This window comes from Gouania willdenowi, chromosome 5 (genome assembly GCF_900634775.1).
Source record: "Gouania willdenowi chromosome 5, fGouWil2.1, whole genome shotgun sequence".
Classification (NCBI taxonomy): Eukaryota; Metazoa; Chordata; class Actinopteri; order Blenniiformes; family Gobiesocidae; genus Gouania; species Gouania willdenowi.
In genome coordinates, this window is record NC_041048.1 from 21,425,607 (window position 1) to 21,438,122 (window position 12,516).

Sequence of the window (12,516 nt, forward strand, 5' to 3'; positions counted from 1 at the left end):
GTTCCGGCTTCTTGTGCTTAATCGTGTTTCTTCAAATAAACCCTGTGGAGGAACCATGATTCTTTTTAGAGCTGTATTATTGCTCAGATTGTTCACTATTCTAAATGCTGACATTGTTGCCCCTACTGTAATAAAAGTTGTCCTTCTCCTGAGCTTTTTGTATAACCAATCATTGGACCTGGCATTTCCTTTTATTTATTTTAATTTAGTGCATACTATTTTTTGATTTGATGAGTATATTCTTCCTTTGTTTCATTAGTGATACAAACACAGCTCCTCTGTGTCAATGGCAGTGCAGACTGAACGCAGCGAATGGAGTAGTGTTTAAGTCCAGTGTAAAAAGGATTCGGATTACAAATATTTGGTCTGTGTTAAAATGTCACAGCTGCTGGTGCGGTGTGTGAGCTCACCATAGGAAAATGAAGCTGATAAATGGCCCTGCTCCACATACAGTACGCTGTTATGTAAAAGAACAGGATGGGCAGGAGAGGGTTAAAGAGAGGCAAGGGGTGACAGGGTTAGCGTTACATAATCACTCCCAAAGAATCCAGGCCACTAAACCGACTGACACAGAACAGCTTATGCAGGCCATCTGTCGCAAAAAGAGATCGCTACAAGGAGACTGGTGGCAAAGTGTGACGGATTACAAACACACCAGGAGCTGATTTGGCCGACGACCCAATTTCCCTTGATTGCTTTTGGAAAAGTTGAATACAGGGGCACTTCAGGGAATTACAGCAGTTCAAACCAGGATATTAAAAATGATGCCAAGCAAAGATTTACTGAAAATATAATTACTTCATTTTTAAAATATATTAAAGTGATGTGCAAACTATCACATGAATGCACTTTAGATGAGGGGTCTAAAGGTGAATAAAAACATTCTTTGTTACTACTTTGTGTCAGGAAGTAGAGTCATTAATATCAACTTTGAGCCTCAACACACATAATGACCTTAAATTTGTGGCTATCGCCGTTTTGGAGATTTCAGCCAGTCAACATCCACATATCGTGTTGTCATCATGTCAGAATAACTCTTTGTATTTCAATTCCCTTAGAAACTCATGGCCCGGGGGCCAAATCCATCCCTTGGAGAACCCAATTCATCTCGCAGGAGAAAGTAAAAATGACATAGAAAACATGAATCCTTGTGTAAATGAGACTTAACAATATTTGCAGGGGTTTACATTTCTCCCGGTGCTTATATCGCATGATTGCAGTCATTTTTAATGTTAAACTCAAAATTACTACAAAATCCTTCAATTTTCCTTAAAATCATTACATAATATTTTCCGTAATTAAATAGAAATCGGTCACAAAATCTAGGAAATTTAAAGTGAAGATCCTCTTGGGACTGATATATATCACTTATTGCTTGGATATTGTCAGTTTCTGACAGTCAGTATTTTATGTATATGTAGAAGTGCAAACGAGGGCACAATAAAGTTGAAATTACTAATTTTCCCACATAAAATATGTGGCCCACTTGAAATGGAGCTGCTCTGTATTTGGCCCCTGAACTAAAATGAGTTTGATGCCCCTGTTCAAGGGTCAAAAAGCATTTTAAGTCTAACGCTACTATTGGAACCAGCCTTTTCCTCAAAAAACAAAAGAAGAATCTCTTTGAGTAGTCACTGCATCACAGTTTATCAAACATGTCGAGTGTGTTTGAAGTGCTTTTTATTGCATCTGCAGCTTCTAAATCACCTCTCATTCCTACTAGTGAAGCTTACTTGTTCTTTCAGCTGAGCTGTCTTGTCATTTCGGTTGAGGATCCTATCTAAAGGAGGCCTAGCTATTTTTTCGACTGGATATATATTCATTCATACAATTACTTCATTGAATGTGCACAGTTTGCTGACTTAATCACACTGAAGAAACCACAGAGTAACCCTTCAAAGCTGCCAGGTCAGACAGCCAGAAATCTGCCTGAGGAAACCTCTTATTCAACCTCACACCTCTCAGTTCAACACAAAAAGCAAAAAAGAGAGATTTTTCAGTGATTTTCTCTACTAAAAATGTGAGTAGTTCTTTATTACCACACCGCTAGGATTTGCGTGCAGACAGAAAGGCTAAATTAAGATGAGTCGCTCTGTTATTTGCATTAAAAGTAAAGTTCGTCAAAAGAATAATCAAATGTTTGTCGCTCTTTAAAGGGTAAGTAAAGCCCTGCCTTCTGCTAAGCTGCCACTAGGAGGGAAATTCAAAAAGTGCCTTGCTTGGACGTTAATGCTGTAGCAGTAAGACACGCCCAGCTACTTTCAGTAACCGCTCCCTACCCCCCGTCCTCGCACACACAGATTCAAACTGCTAGCTAACGAGCTAAACATGAGCGAGTCCGACAGTGGGGACACTTTTGCCACAGAGAGGTCATTTGAGGTGAAGGACCAACCTACGCGCTATGGTTTGCAAAGGAGGCGGGTGTCAGATTTTATAGGAGAGGCGGGGCCAACAGGTAAAGAGATGACGCAGGGGTTTCAAGAGCTTACCGTTCAACCAATAGCAAAATTCAGTTGTTATAGCCAGCGTTCAACACTTAATGGCCAGTATACCAGACATTTTACAGCTAAAAACGCAAAGTTAAAATACTTTTACTAAAATGTGAAGAGTGGGACTAGGATCAATCAACAGCACTACTTAATACCCAAATACACATTTATTCAGCAGAAAGAAGTTGGTTTGGGGTGTACTTACTCTTTAAAGGGCCCATTTTACGCTACATCAACTTTTCTGTGCTTTAAACATGATAAAAGTGCTATTTGGGCTTCATACACATGTCCAAAGTGTTTTTTTCATTGATTCCCTCAATTATTAGTTATAGGGTGATTTGCTCCTTTCTTACTACAGGGTGAGCCCAAACACCTCGCTCCAATTTGATGATGCGTTCCCACTTTGATGACGAATTTGACGTGGCACTGAGCTGGAGAAGCCGCTTCTCCAGGAAGCTCTCTGCCATGATTGACATGTAAACATACACGCCCACGAAGGTGAGCATCTCAGCATTCTTCGTGCAGTGCTATGTATGTATTTTCTACAGTTTATGTATGTACCGGTGAACGACCGCCCCCACGCTCTGTCTCGTGTTTATAAAGCAGCATGAATTCAGCTACAGAGTGGGTGGGAGGAGGGCGGGCCGTCCTCTGGCCCAAAGTCACCGTGCGGGGAGGAGGAAGTCAGTGTCCCGTCTACAGACACGCCCACTCATGAATATGCATAAGTAGGCCGCAAATCAGCCTGTTTGTGTAGAGTTGCTCAGAAAGTGACTTTTCAGAGGCTAAAACTCTGGAAAACAGTTTGGTAAAATAAACCTCAAATACTATGTTTTTGGGGTTCTTAGAACAAATGGAGATGGGTGACAAATAGCATGACATGGGATCTTTAAAAAAGGGTGAAACACTGCTTAGGCGACAAAGAAATGTTGACTGAATTAAGACAATGACACATTTTTAATTTAAAAATCCAGCTGCCAAAAAGTAGATTTTCTGCAAACTAACTCAAAGAACCACACTTTTGATTTCTACTTAAAGTGCTTGCATAACCACTTTGACGGGACCACACACACACACACACACACCACACACACACACACACACACACACACACACACACACACACACACACACACACACACACACACACACACACACACACACACACACACACACACACACACACACACACACACACACACACACACACACACACGGAAAAGTAAAGAAGCTGGCCTGCAAAGTAAAGAGCCCAACTGTATCCTGTGCCCCAACAGCTCTTACATAACGATGGCAGTCAAAGAGCAAATGAGCAGAACTGATGATCACACCTTAAAAATTGGCAACTGAGTAGCATTGCAGACTTAGTAACGCATCTTCATTCCATCTAAGGGGGGAAAAAAGCCAGAATTTGACTGCACAAATGTGTTAACCTGTTCCTGTTAGACAAGCTCACAACATGAATCTCCTCAATCATTTCACTTTGTAAACTCGACCTAGATACCCTTGTTAATGTCCAGCCTACACATAATGCTCAAGGCCAAATTCCATAGGTTTGCATACAGTGGGTGCATGCATTTGAATCCACAAGAGAAAATACAAGAGTGGGAAGAATTCAGACATTGTAAATCAGGAGAACTGCAAAGGCTAAAAGGTGAGAGCTATGAACATTCTGCACCAGGGTGTAGACGTGTGAGGTTCTCCTCAAGTGGGTTCCTTAAATTCAAGCTGGTTTCCATGTGTGCTTAGATGGATGAAAGGGATTTGATGACAGGGAGCCATGCAAAAAAAAAAACCAAAACAAAACCAAAAACTTCCCTCTACCTCATCTACAACTCAAAACACTGACACACAAACAGGGGGGATGGGGGGGGGGGCAGAGCTGTGTGAGTAAACTGCTCCTCTCCACTTTTATAGGCAATTACTGCTGAAGGTCACACATCAGCAGAGGCTGAGTTCCAGGAAAAAAAAAAACGAGGCTTGTTATGTAACCACAGCCCAGAGTTGGCAGGGACCAGAAAGCAGCTTGGAGGCATTTTTTTTTCTTCTTCTCTTAAAGATTTTATTGACAACATTCACAGGATTAACAAAATGACAACAGTGCCCGGGGTAGCCTCGGAGTATGCCAAAAAGATGCAGGATGCTGGCAGGCAAGTTAAAGTAGGACACAGCCTCAGTCATTACGACATACAACAACAAGACACACGCAGGGAGAGCGGCCCCTAGTGGCCCCGAGAAGGAGATTCACAGGAAACACCTTTCAGCCACCATGTTGATAAACTTACACATGGAATCTCCATTTAGAAAACTCATCTTTGTCTCGCAGAGGGATTACAAGCACTCCACATTATTGTAACTGAACAGCTTTTAAGCGTACTTGTACTTTTTGTGAGTATATTTCTAAATCAGTAATTTGACTTTTACATTTTAAAAGAAGTAATTAGTTACATTTCTACGCTCAACCATTATTTAGTAAATTATGAATTTTTTTTTTAATTTTTTAAACAATCATCAGACATTGTGAAACTAGAAAAAATGAAATGACCAGACAACAATCTAAAGCGTCACATCATAGCCGACCAATCAGATTAAACGTAATGCACCGCCGCCTAAACAGTGTTATTTTACCACTTTCTAGGGTGCAGGTTGGGGTTTCTACCAATTATTCCACATGGCACATTTGGAACTGTTTTAGAGTTCATAAATGTATCAATACTTAGAGCCAGAGAATTTTTTTTTTTTTTTTTTAATTTCAAATTGAATTTATTGCTTTATTTTTATTTCTTAAATTGCACATTCTGACAAACCTTTTATTTTATACAGATGCCTTTGTGGAAAATAAATTAGGCTCCAATTGTGCAGTATTTTGTGTCTTCCTTTTTTAAGTTTATACATGAGAGGTTTACTGTATGGTAGAGAACCGTGGCAAAATAAACATGAGGGGTGAAAGTAACTAGTAACTTTTACTTTGAGTACTATTTAATTAAGCTACTCTTTACTTGTACTTGAGTGTTTGATATATAACTTACTTGTATGTGTACTCGAGTACAACTTCAACCAATTAGTACTTTTTACACCTCTGTCGTCTCATTATCTCTACCTGCTTATCCTGTATAGCAGACATAGGCAACAAAAAAACACACAAAATGACAGATACATAAAATTACTTCAAAAGCCTGCAAAACTACAGAAAAACGCAAAAGGACAATAAAAATATACATAGAACAGTAAAGATACAAAAAATAACAGCAAAAATGCATAATATGAGAGAAAGGTATACAAAATGACAACAAAAATGCAAAAAGGACTCCAACAAACGCACAAAACAACAAAAAGACGTACAAATACACAAAAGCACAAAAAATAACAGCCAAAAACATAGGCAAATATATGAAATGACAACAAAAACACAAAAAATACTCCAAAAACATAGAAAAGGAGAACAAAAAAACACAAAATGACAGATAGATGCATAAAATCACTTTAAAAACATATGAAACTACAGAAAAAGGCAAAATGACCACAAGCATACACAAAAAATAGCAAAAATAAAATACACAAAATGTGAGAAAAGTGAAGACAAAAAGCACTCCAAAAACACACACAAAAACAAACAAAATGACAGAAATATACACAAGAGTGACAAAAATATACAAAGGACAGAAGAAGTATGACAACAAAAGATGACTCCAAAAGCAAAGAAAACGAGAACCAAAAACCACAAAATGACAGATAAATACACATTAGGATGACAAAAATAAACAAAATGACAGCAATAATGCAAAAATAAAAGTCCAAAATCCCAAAATGAGAGAATTTCTTTTTTTTTTTTTTTTAGAAAACACACAACTAATACAAAAAAGAAAAAACCTTGCTCAGATTGACCATATTTTAAAAAGTGACAGCATTATTGTTGATAATGTGGTCCTCGGATCAGCCAATCAGATTTAAGTGTCTCGTACTGTGAAAAAAGATGTCCATCTCTCCTGTACAGGGTTGCAGGCGACGCTGGAGCACATTTTAGTTACATTTGTGGAGGCAGTGGCTGAGGGGCATGAACGTGACTATCAGGATAGAGCTCTTTGAGTGTGGTAGAAATTGCTATAAAAGTGAGGTGCATTAATAGAGGTGGGGTACCCCCTGGAAAGGACCTGACAGCACCTGATCAGCTGGACTTGACAAGCTCTGCAGTGAGAGGCAGATTGACCCACACACAACATGTCAATATAACTTTGGATAACATATTTACATTTTCAATTACGCAAACAAACCAGAGTGCACAGGATAATCAGAGTAAGCACATGCACACTGTACACTGCACAAAACCATGCTTTGAATCCACAACCTTCTTCCTGTGAAGCTCCAAACAGCACTTCCTGACTAAATAAAAGTAGAGATCTTAATGTAAGTCAGGGCTTTGTTCTGACTTAATTGCATTGGGCTCCAAAGCTCAGTCCTTTGGCCAAATCTGATAAGACCTACCTGTTTAATCTCTAATATAAATAAAAATTAACATGGGACATATGAGGAAAACAAGGCAGCACTGCTAAGCTGTGGATGGTGTTTCTGAGGTATAATTAGGTGAAAATCATCATGCAGTGTATGACGACAACAATCAGATTATATTTGAATATTAATAAATAATAATAACAATAAAAATACACATGAAGAGGTCTCAGAAGGCCTTGTTATCCCACAAATCTAGAAACAGCTCTACACACACCTGATGTCATTTAATAGCTTTTCTCTCTTTTGTAAAGCATCTGAGTTTTTAAAAGCGCGAAATAAATCTTAAGTGTCTGATGATGATTATTATTATTATTATTATTATAACACCACAGTGGTAAATGTAGTGTTTTATTGGGCTCCTTTTTCTATGGATTTCATGTACTTTATATACTTGTCTCTTTTCAACATAAATACAGCATTGTGACTCATACTGGAGCTATATTTACCAACTCAACCACAGCACACATCTCCCATCCTAACTCTGTCATTGTTTTTCTGATGCTGGATTAATGGCGTAATGGCAGGCAGGTGTCGTGCCTGTCTACCACTGTTTACTACCAGGACTTTCTACACCACGTCTACAGAGCTGCTCATGCTGTTATACAGGTGGCTAAGTGGATAAAAAGGCCATGAAAAAGAGGAAGAGGACAAATAACCTTAGGCATATCCATCTCATCATCAAAGGCCCTGAGCTGAAAGAGAGCAGAAAGGATTAGATAACAACACGGCAGAGGAGGTTAGAGCAGAGTTTACTGAAACAGCATCACATGTTAGGTAAAGTTCCTGAAGCACATCACATCAGCAGCACATGTGGAAGTCACCAGTGAAGCATTAGTGCAGTGTCATGCTGGGAGGACTGTCTCACTGACAATTAGTTTGAAGAGATATTTCCTCCTTTTTTTGTCTTTATATTTCTGATAATGTCTACATTTCATTGTAATAATTCGAATTACAGAGCACTAGTCGAGGCAGATGGCTGCCACCTCTGAACCTGGTTCTGCTGGAGATTTCTTCCTGTTAAAAGGGAGTTTTTTCTTCCAACTGTCGCTAAAAGCTTGCTCATGTGGATCTTGTTGGGTTTTTTTTTCTTATTATGAATTTTATATTTTGATAAGCGCATTGAGATGATTTTGTTGTAAATTGCACTATACAAATAAAGTTGAATTGAATTAAACTGAATTGAATGACCTTCAGCGCGGATTCCCACCAATCTTGATCAAAAACTAATCCAAGTCTCTCTTGTGTTGGTGGTCAGATGACCATCACACTGAATTAAATTATATATTTTTGAGAGTGAAGACCTTTTTAAAGGATTAAGTTGTAAAAGTTCATCCCATGGCTGCTTAGGTGGGAGGCGAGGAAAGTTGGAGAATAAGGATTTTGCACAGTTCCTCACCTGAAAATATCTGAAAATCAGGGAAGGTGAAATATTGAATTCAGTAACCAGGTCTGTGAAAGCGCAAAAGACCCCCTTTTTATAGAAATCCTTAAAGCATTTCAGTCCCCTATCCTGCCATAAGGAGAAAGTGGGATCGCTAAATGTGGGTTTAAACACAGGGGGGGGTATATATATATATTATATATTATAACTGTGGGAGCAGTGAATTTAAACTGCCTCCGAAACTGAAACCATATCTTAAGGGTAGCGGTAACCACAGGGCTGCAGGTAAGGCCAGAGGGGTTAGCAGTAACCGGACCAGTCAATAAGGCAGAAAGAGAGACTGCGGGGGAATGACAATTCTATAAAAATTGTAAATTATAATTTAATGCAAAAATAAGGAACCATGTTACAGTTCTGGTCACATGGGTAATTGAAAACGCAATTGTAACTGAAAAATTGAATTGACCCCAACCCTGATATAAACAAAGGCTGTGCACATTCATTGAAACCTTACGAGTTATTTTCTGAACAATTTCTTGTAGCCTTTGTCAACCAGACTAGATGTATGGTTGTACATTCTGGGTTGTTTGGTGTGAGTATTTATACAAACAGTGTCTGTAGATGAAAGAAGTGGAATATATGGCTGTAACTTAGCTGAAATGGGTGTGAATCTGTTGGAAGCAAAGAAAGACAGTCATCATCACATTCTAGTGATTCCCAGGAGGAAAATGTTTCCAGAGATGTCCATGACAGATATCAGACAAAAAAAGGCATCACTACCAGCCCGTGAAGGTGCTTTTTATTACGTGTGGCTGTTTCACGAGGACGTATTAAAAATGTTATGTGACTAATATTAAACGCCATTTAAATAAGGAAATTCTTCATTCTTGTTTTTATTTTGACTCCAATTCTAACTTAATTTTTTTTTGTCATTTTTCCTTCTTTCAAAAATCTTAAAAAGAAATGGATCCCACACCAACTAAAAAAAAAAAAAATCATCTTTTTTTCATGTCCTGTGTGCTAGAGTTTCACAAAGTCTTTTATAGCCGGATTTAAATGTGAAGGGGTTAACCTAAAAATACACACGGAGAAGCTTTTCTGCTCAAAAATATGTCAATCAACATTTTTAACACTTTCTATGGTAACAAAGTTCAGTGTGTTGGCTTTAGAGGTGTGGGCGGGGCCTCGCGATTTGAAGCCACTGGAATGGGCGTGGCTTCCTTAGTGATTTGAATATTTTTCAAGTGTTTAGTTTTACACTTAAAAGTTTTGTTTGTTTTTTTTACACAGAAATATTGTTTTCCTGAATTTCTTTCTTAAATTTGAAGATAGTGACTTTATATGTGACATGTCAGCTGGAAAATTGTCAGTTTATTTTACATTTACGCTCCGTATACGCTACCCTAAACATATGCCTTTTAGTTTTGTATTTTCAAGTAAGTGGAGGGCTGTAGTAAAAGATCAGATCGTAGTTGAAGAAAACCAGGAGAGAAAAGAGCAGGATGAAGAAAGTGGAAAACAATGTAGAAGATAATCAGAAATCTGCATTGGAAACAGAAAAGAAAGAGGAACAATCGCACTGTTGAATCATTAGATTCAAAGAAACCACTTGACCTTACAATTAATATTTGTGGGAAATGTGACCATCAGCAGGAAGGAGAGCAGCTAATCAAGCTGGATTTCAAGGTTTGATTACTAAGAATATTATAAATCTATATTTTGTGCAAAATTAACTTTAACCCCAAATAGCTTTAATTGACTTTTGAAGGCAACAATATTTCCATTTTAATGTTTTTTTTTTTGCCCTCAATATATCCCATAAAGTGAGAGCACCTGCACTGAATGAGCATCTGTAGATGTGTCTTTGATTTTTTTCTCTTCAAAGCAGGATCTGTTGTGATGAATAAAACTGTGCAATATTGGGAAATGTTCCCTACAGAAATAAGTGCAAGACAGATGTGTGTCCTATACATTAGGGACTTAAGAGAAGACTTAAATAAACAAACCTCGAGCAGCTTTCACTTTATTCCATTCATTAGCTTCAAAGCACGTCTCCTACCTTCTCCCCGTACCCTCTGTCCTTGGTCATCATCTCACGAAGTGTTTGCAAGACTTTGATGCACAGTCTCTCTTCGTTTTCCTCCAGCAGTTGCTTAGTGTGTTTGATCAGCCTGCAAAACATTCCTCACATTAGTCTTTAAGTTCCCTCACAGGCTAGGACACACGCTGCATTGCTTACTTGCAGATAAAACCTCCACTCTCGCACTTCCTGCGCGAGTCTGTGTTAACAGGAAAGAGCATTTCAGGTCGATGCAGCACATCCACCAAAACCGAGAGCTCAGCCTGGACCAACGGGCGAAGACGGTCCTCCAGAGCTGAGACTATGTCCTACATGGCAGATGGTCAAATACAAAATGCTGATGGTCAACTGGCACGAGCAGGTGCGCACATGTGAAGCATATATACATACCTGCAGCCTTTCAATGATGTTCCTGTAATCCCGAGATGCCGTCACCACAGAGTCTCTACGGGCAGCATTGCGAGCAGAGAGTCTCCAGCTCATGGCTGTCTTCTGAACAATGTTATTAGATTTGACAAACAGGTTGTTCACCTGGTTGTCTAGGTCCACTGGGATAGCGATCGCTCTGCCTTTGGCTAGTGTTGACACAAAGATGCACAAAAGCAATGCAAAGATGAATGCAACCAGGTCAGTTATGGAAATATGAATATATTTGCTGATTATTGATAATCCTCTTGATCTTACCAATGTCAGAAAGTACTTTAATGCAGTTCTCCACAGAGCCTTTCTGTACTGGCATCAACCAGTTGCAATGGTACACTCTGAATACGGCCTGCAACAGCTGCACAAAGACAGGCTGCCTGGTCTGTAGAGGAGTGAAAGAGACCAAGATTTGAACATTTCTAGCCATTAGACCACATGATATTCAAGTCATCTTTAACACCAGTTGTTGCTTTTCTTAGAAACTCTGAAAACCACCCAGTGCCAAACCCATCATGTCTTTCTACAGAAAATGCTGACACATGGTCGACAAACAAACCCCTGTATTTCTTGCCGTGATAAATGCAATACCTGAAAGACTTTTCCCAACAGAGTCGCCTGCAGCAGAGAATAACAAGCAGGCAAACAAACAAAAAAGAAGATACAAGCGTGAAAATCAAAGATGAACAACTCTACTCTAAAGACACTGTTTGAATCCCATTTCATTTTAAATGCACCAAGTTTGATCTAGAAACAGCTCAGAAATCATATATTTTGAAAAGGTTTACAGTTAATCCATTAAGAGAATTAGGAATTATACGAATCTTCGGTGCTGATGGTCACGGCTGCTTTTAAAATACCTTTTTTCTGGGATGTTTTTCTTTGTACTGGGAAACCATTCAGTGTGAATATTGAACACATTTTCTGTAAGTGCAAGTCGGTGGGTCCTGTGTACTCTCTCTCTCTGTATGTCATGACATCACACACGACTTCCCTCTCCCTTTGTGCAAGTGAATATGGTAAGCATGTTTATGTGGCTGTGAGGAGTGTGTGTGTGTGTGTGTGTGTGTGTGTGTGTGTGTGTGTGTGTGTGTGTGTGTGTGTGTGCGTGTGTTGTGCCACTGCATATCTCAGATTACAGCGGGGCTTATTGTTCGGTCGTCTGACTATTACGTGTGTATTACTGTGCATTAGCACTAATATTTATTAAGAATGTGTGGGGACAGCTGTTATCCATATTGTGAATACTTAGCTTTGTTTTGATGGCCACCGAAAGCACAATAAACTGCAAATTGTTAAGCTGGAGCCTACTGGTACTTGATGTTGATATCTTTGTAATGATATGGACATCATGTGTGAGGCAAATAAGTTTTATGTCGAACTCATTCTCATGTCTCTCCAGCACATTAAAAACACTTTCTCAAGCTGTTTCTCCATCTCTGTTACCTGCAGGCTTGTGCTCTGATCAGAGAAAGGTGAGCTGAAGAAAGTGGTTACGATGCCCATGACGGTCTCCGTCACGTAACGCTCCAGAATGGTATCTGCATGTTTACGGTCGCTTGTGTTGTTGCACACCTATATTAGACAAAATTGGACATTCATTTTGGTCCTTCATTCCTTGTCTCCATGATGCCAAC

At 39.0% G+C, this 12,516-nt stretch overlaps 1 protein-coding gene across 6 annotated transcripts in view; it reads right to left on the bottom strand.

The window, feature by feature from the left end:
* LOC114463175 (inositol 1,4,5-trisphosphate receptor type 1) overlaps nt 1-12,516 on the bottom strand; it is a 115,290-nt gene that overhangs the window by 40,963 nt on the left and 61,811 nt on the right. For 2 of the 6 annotated variants that reach the window (XM_028446504.1, XM_028446505.1), the window contains exons 34-40: nt 12,326-12,454; nt 11,471-11,497; nt 11,144-11,264; nt 10,850-11,034; nt 10,619-10,767; nt 10,439-10,550; nt 7,655-7,690 (exon numbers count right to left, since the gene is read on the bottom strand). In XM_028446504.1, coding sequence (XP_028302305.1) covers nt 7,655-7,690; nt 10,439-10,550; nt 10,619-10,767; nt 10,850-11,034; nt 11,144-11,264; nt 11,471-11,497; nt 12,326-12,454 — 759 coding nt within the window. The remainder of the gene's footprint in view (nt 1-7,654; nt 7,691-10,438; nt 10,551-10,618; nt 10,768-10,849; nt 11,035-11,143; nt 11,265-11,470; nt 11,498-12,325; nt 12,455-12,516) is intronic. The other 4 variants (XM_028446507.1, XM_028446508.1, XM_028446506.1 and 1 more) reach the window with 3 other exon arrangements.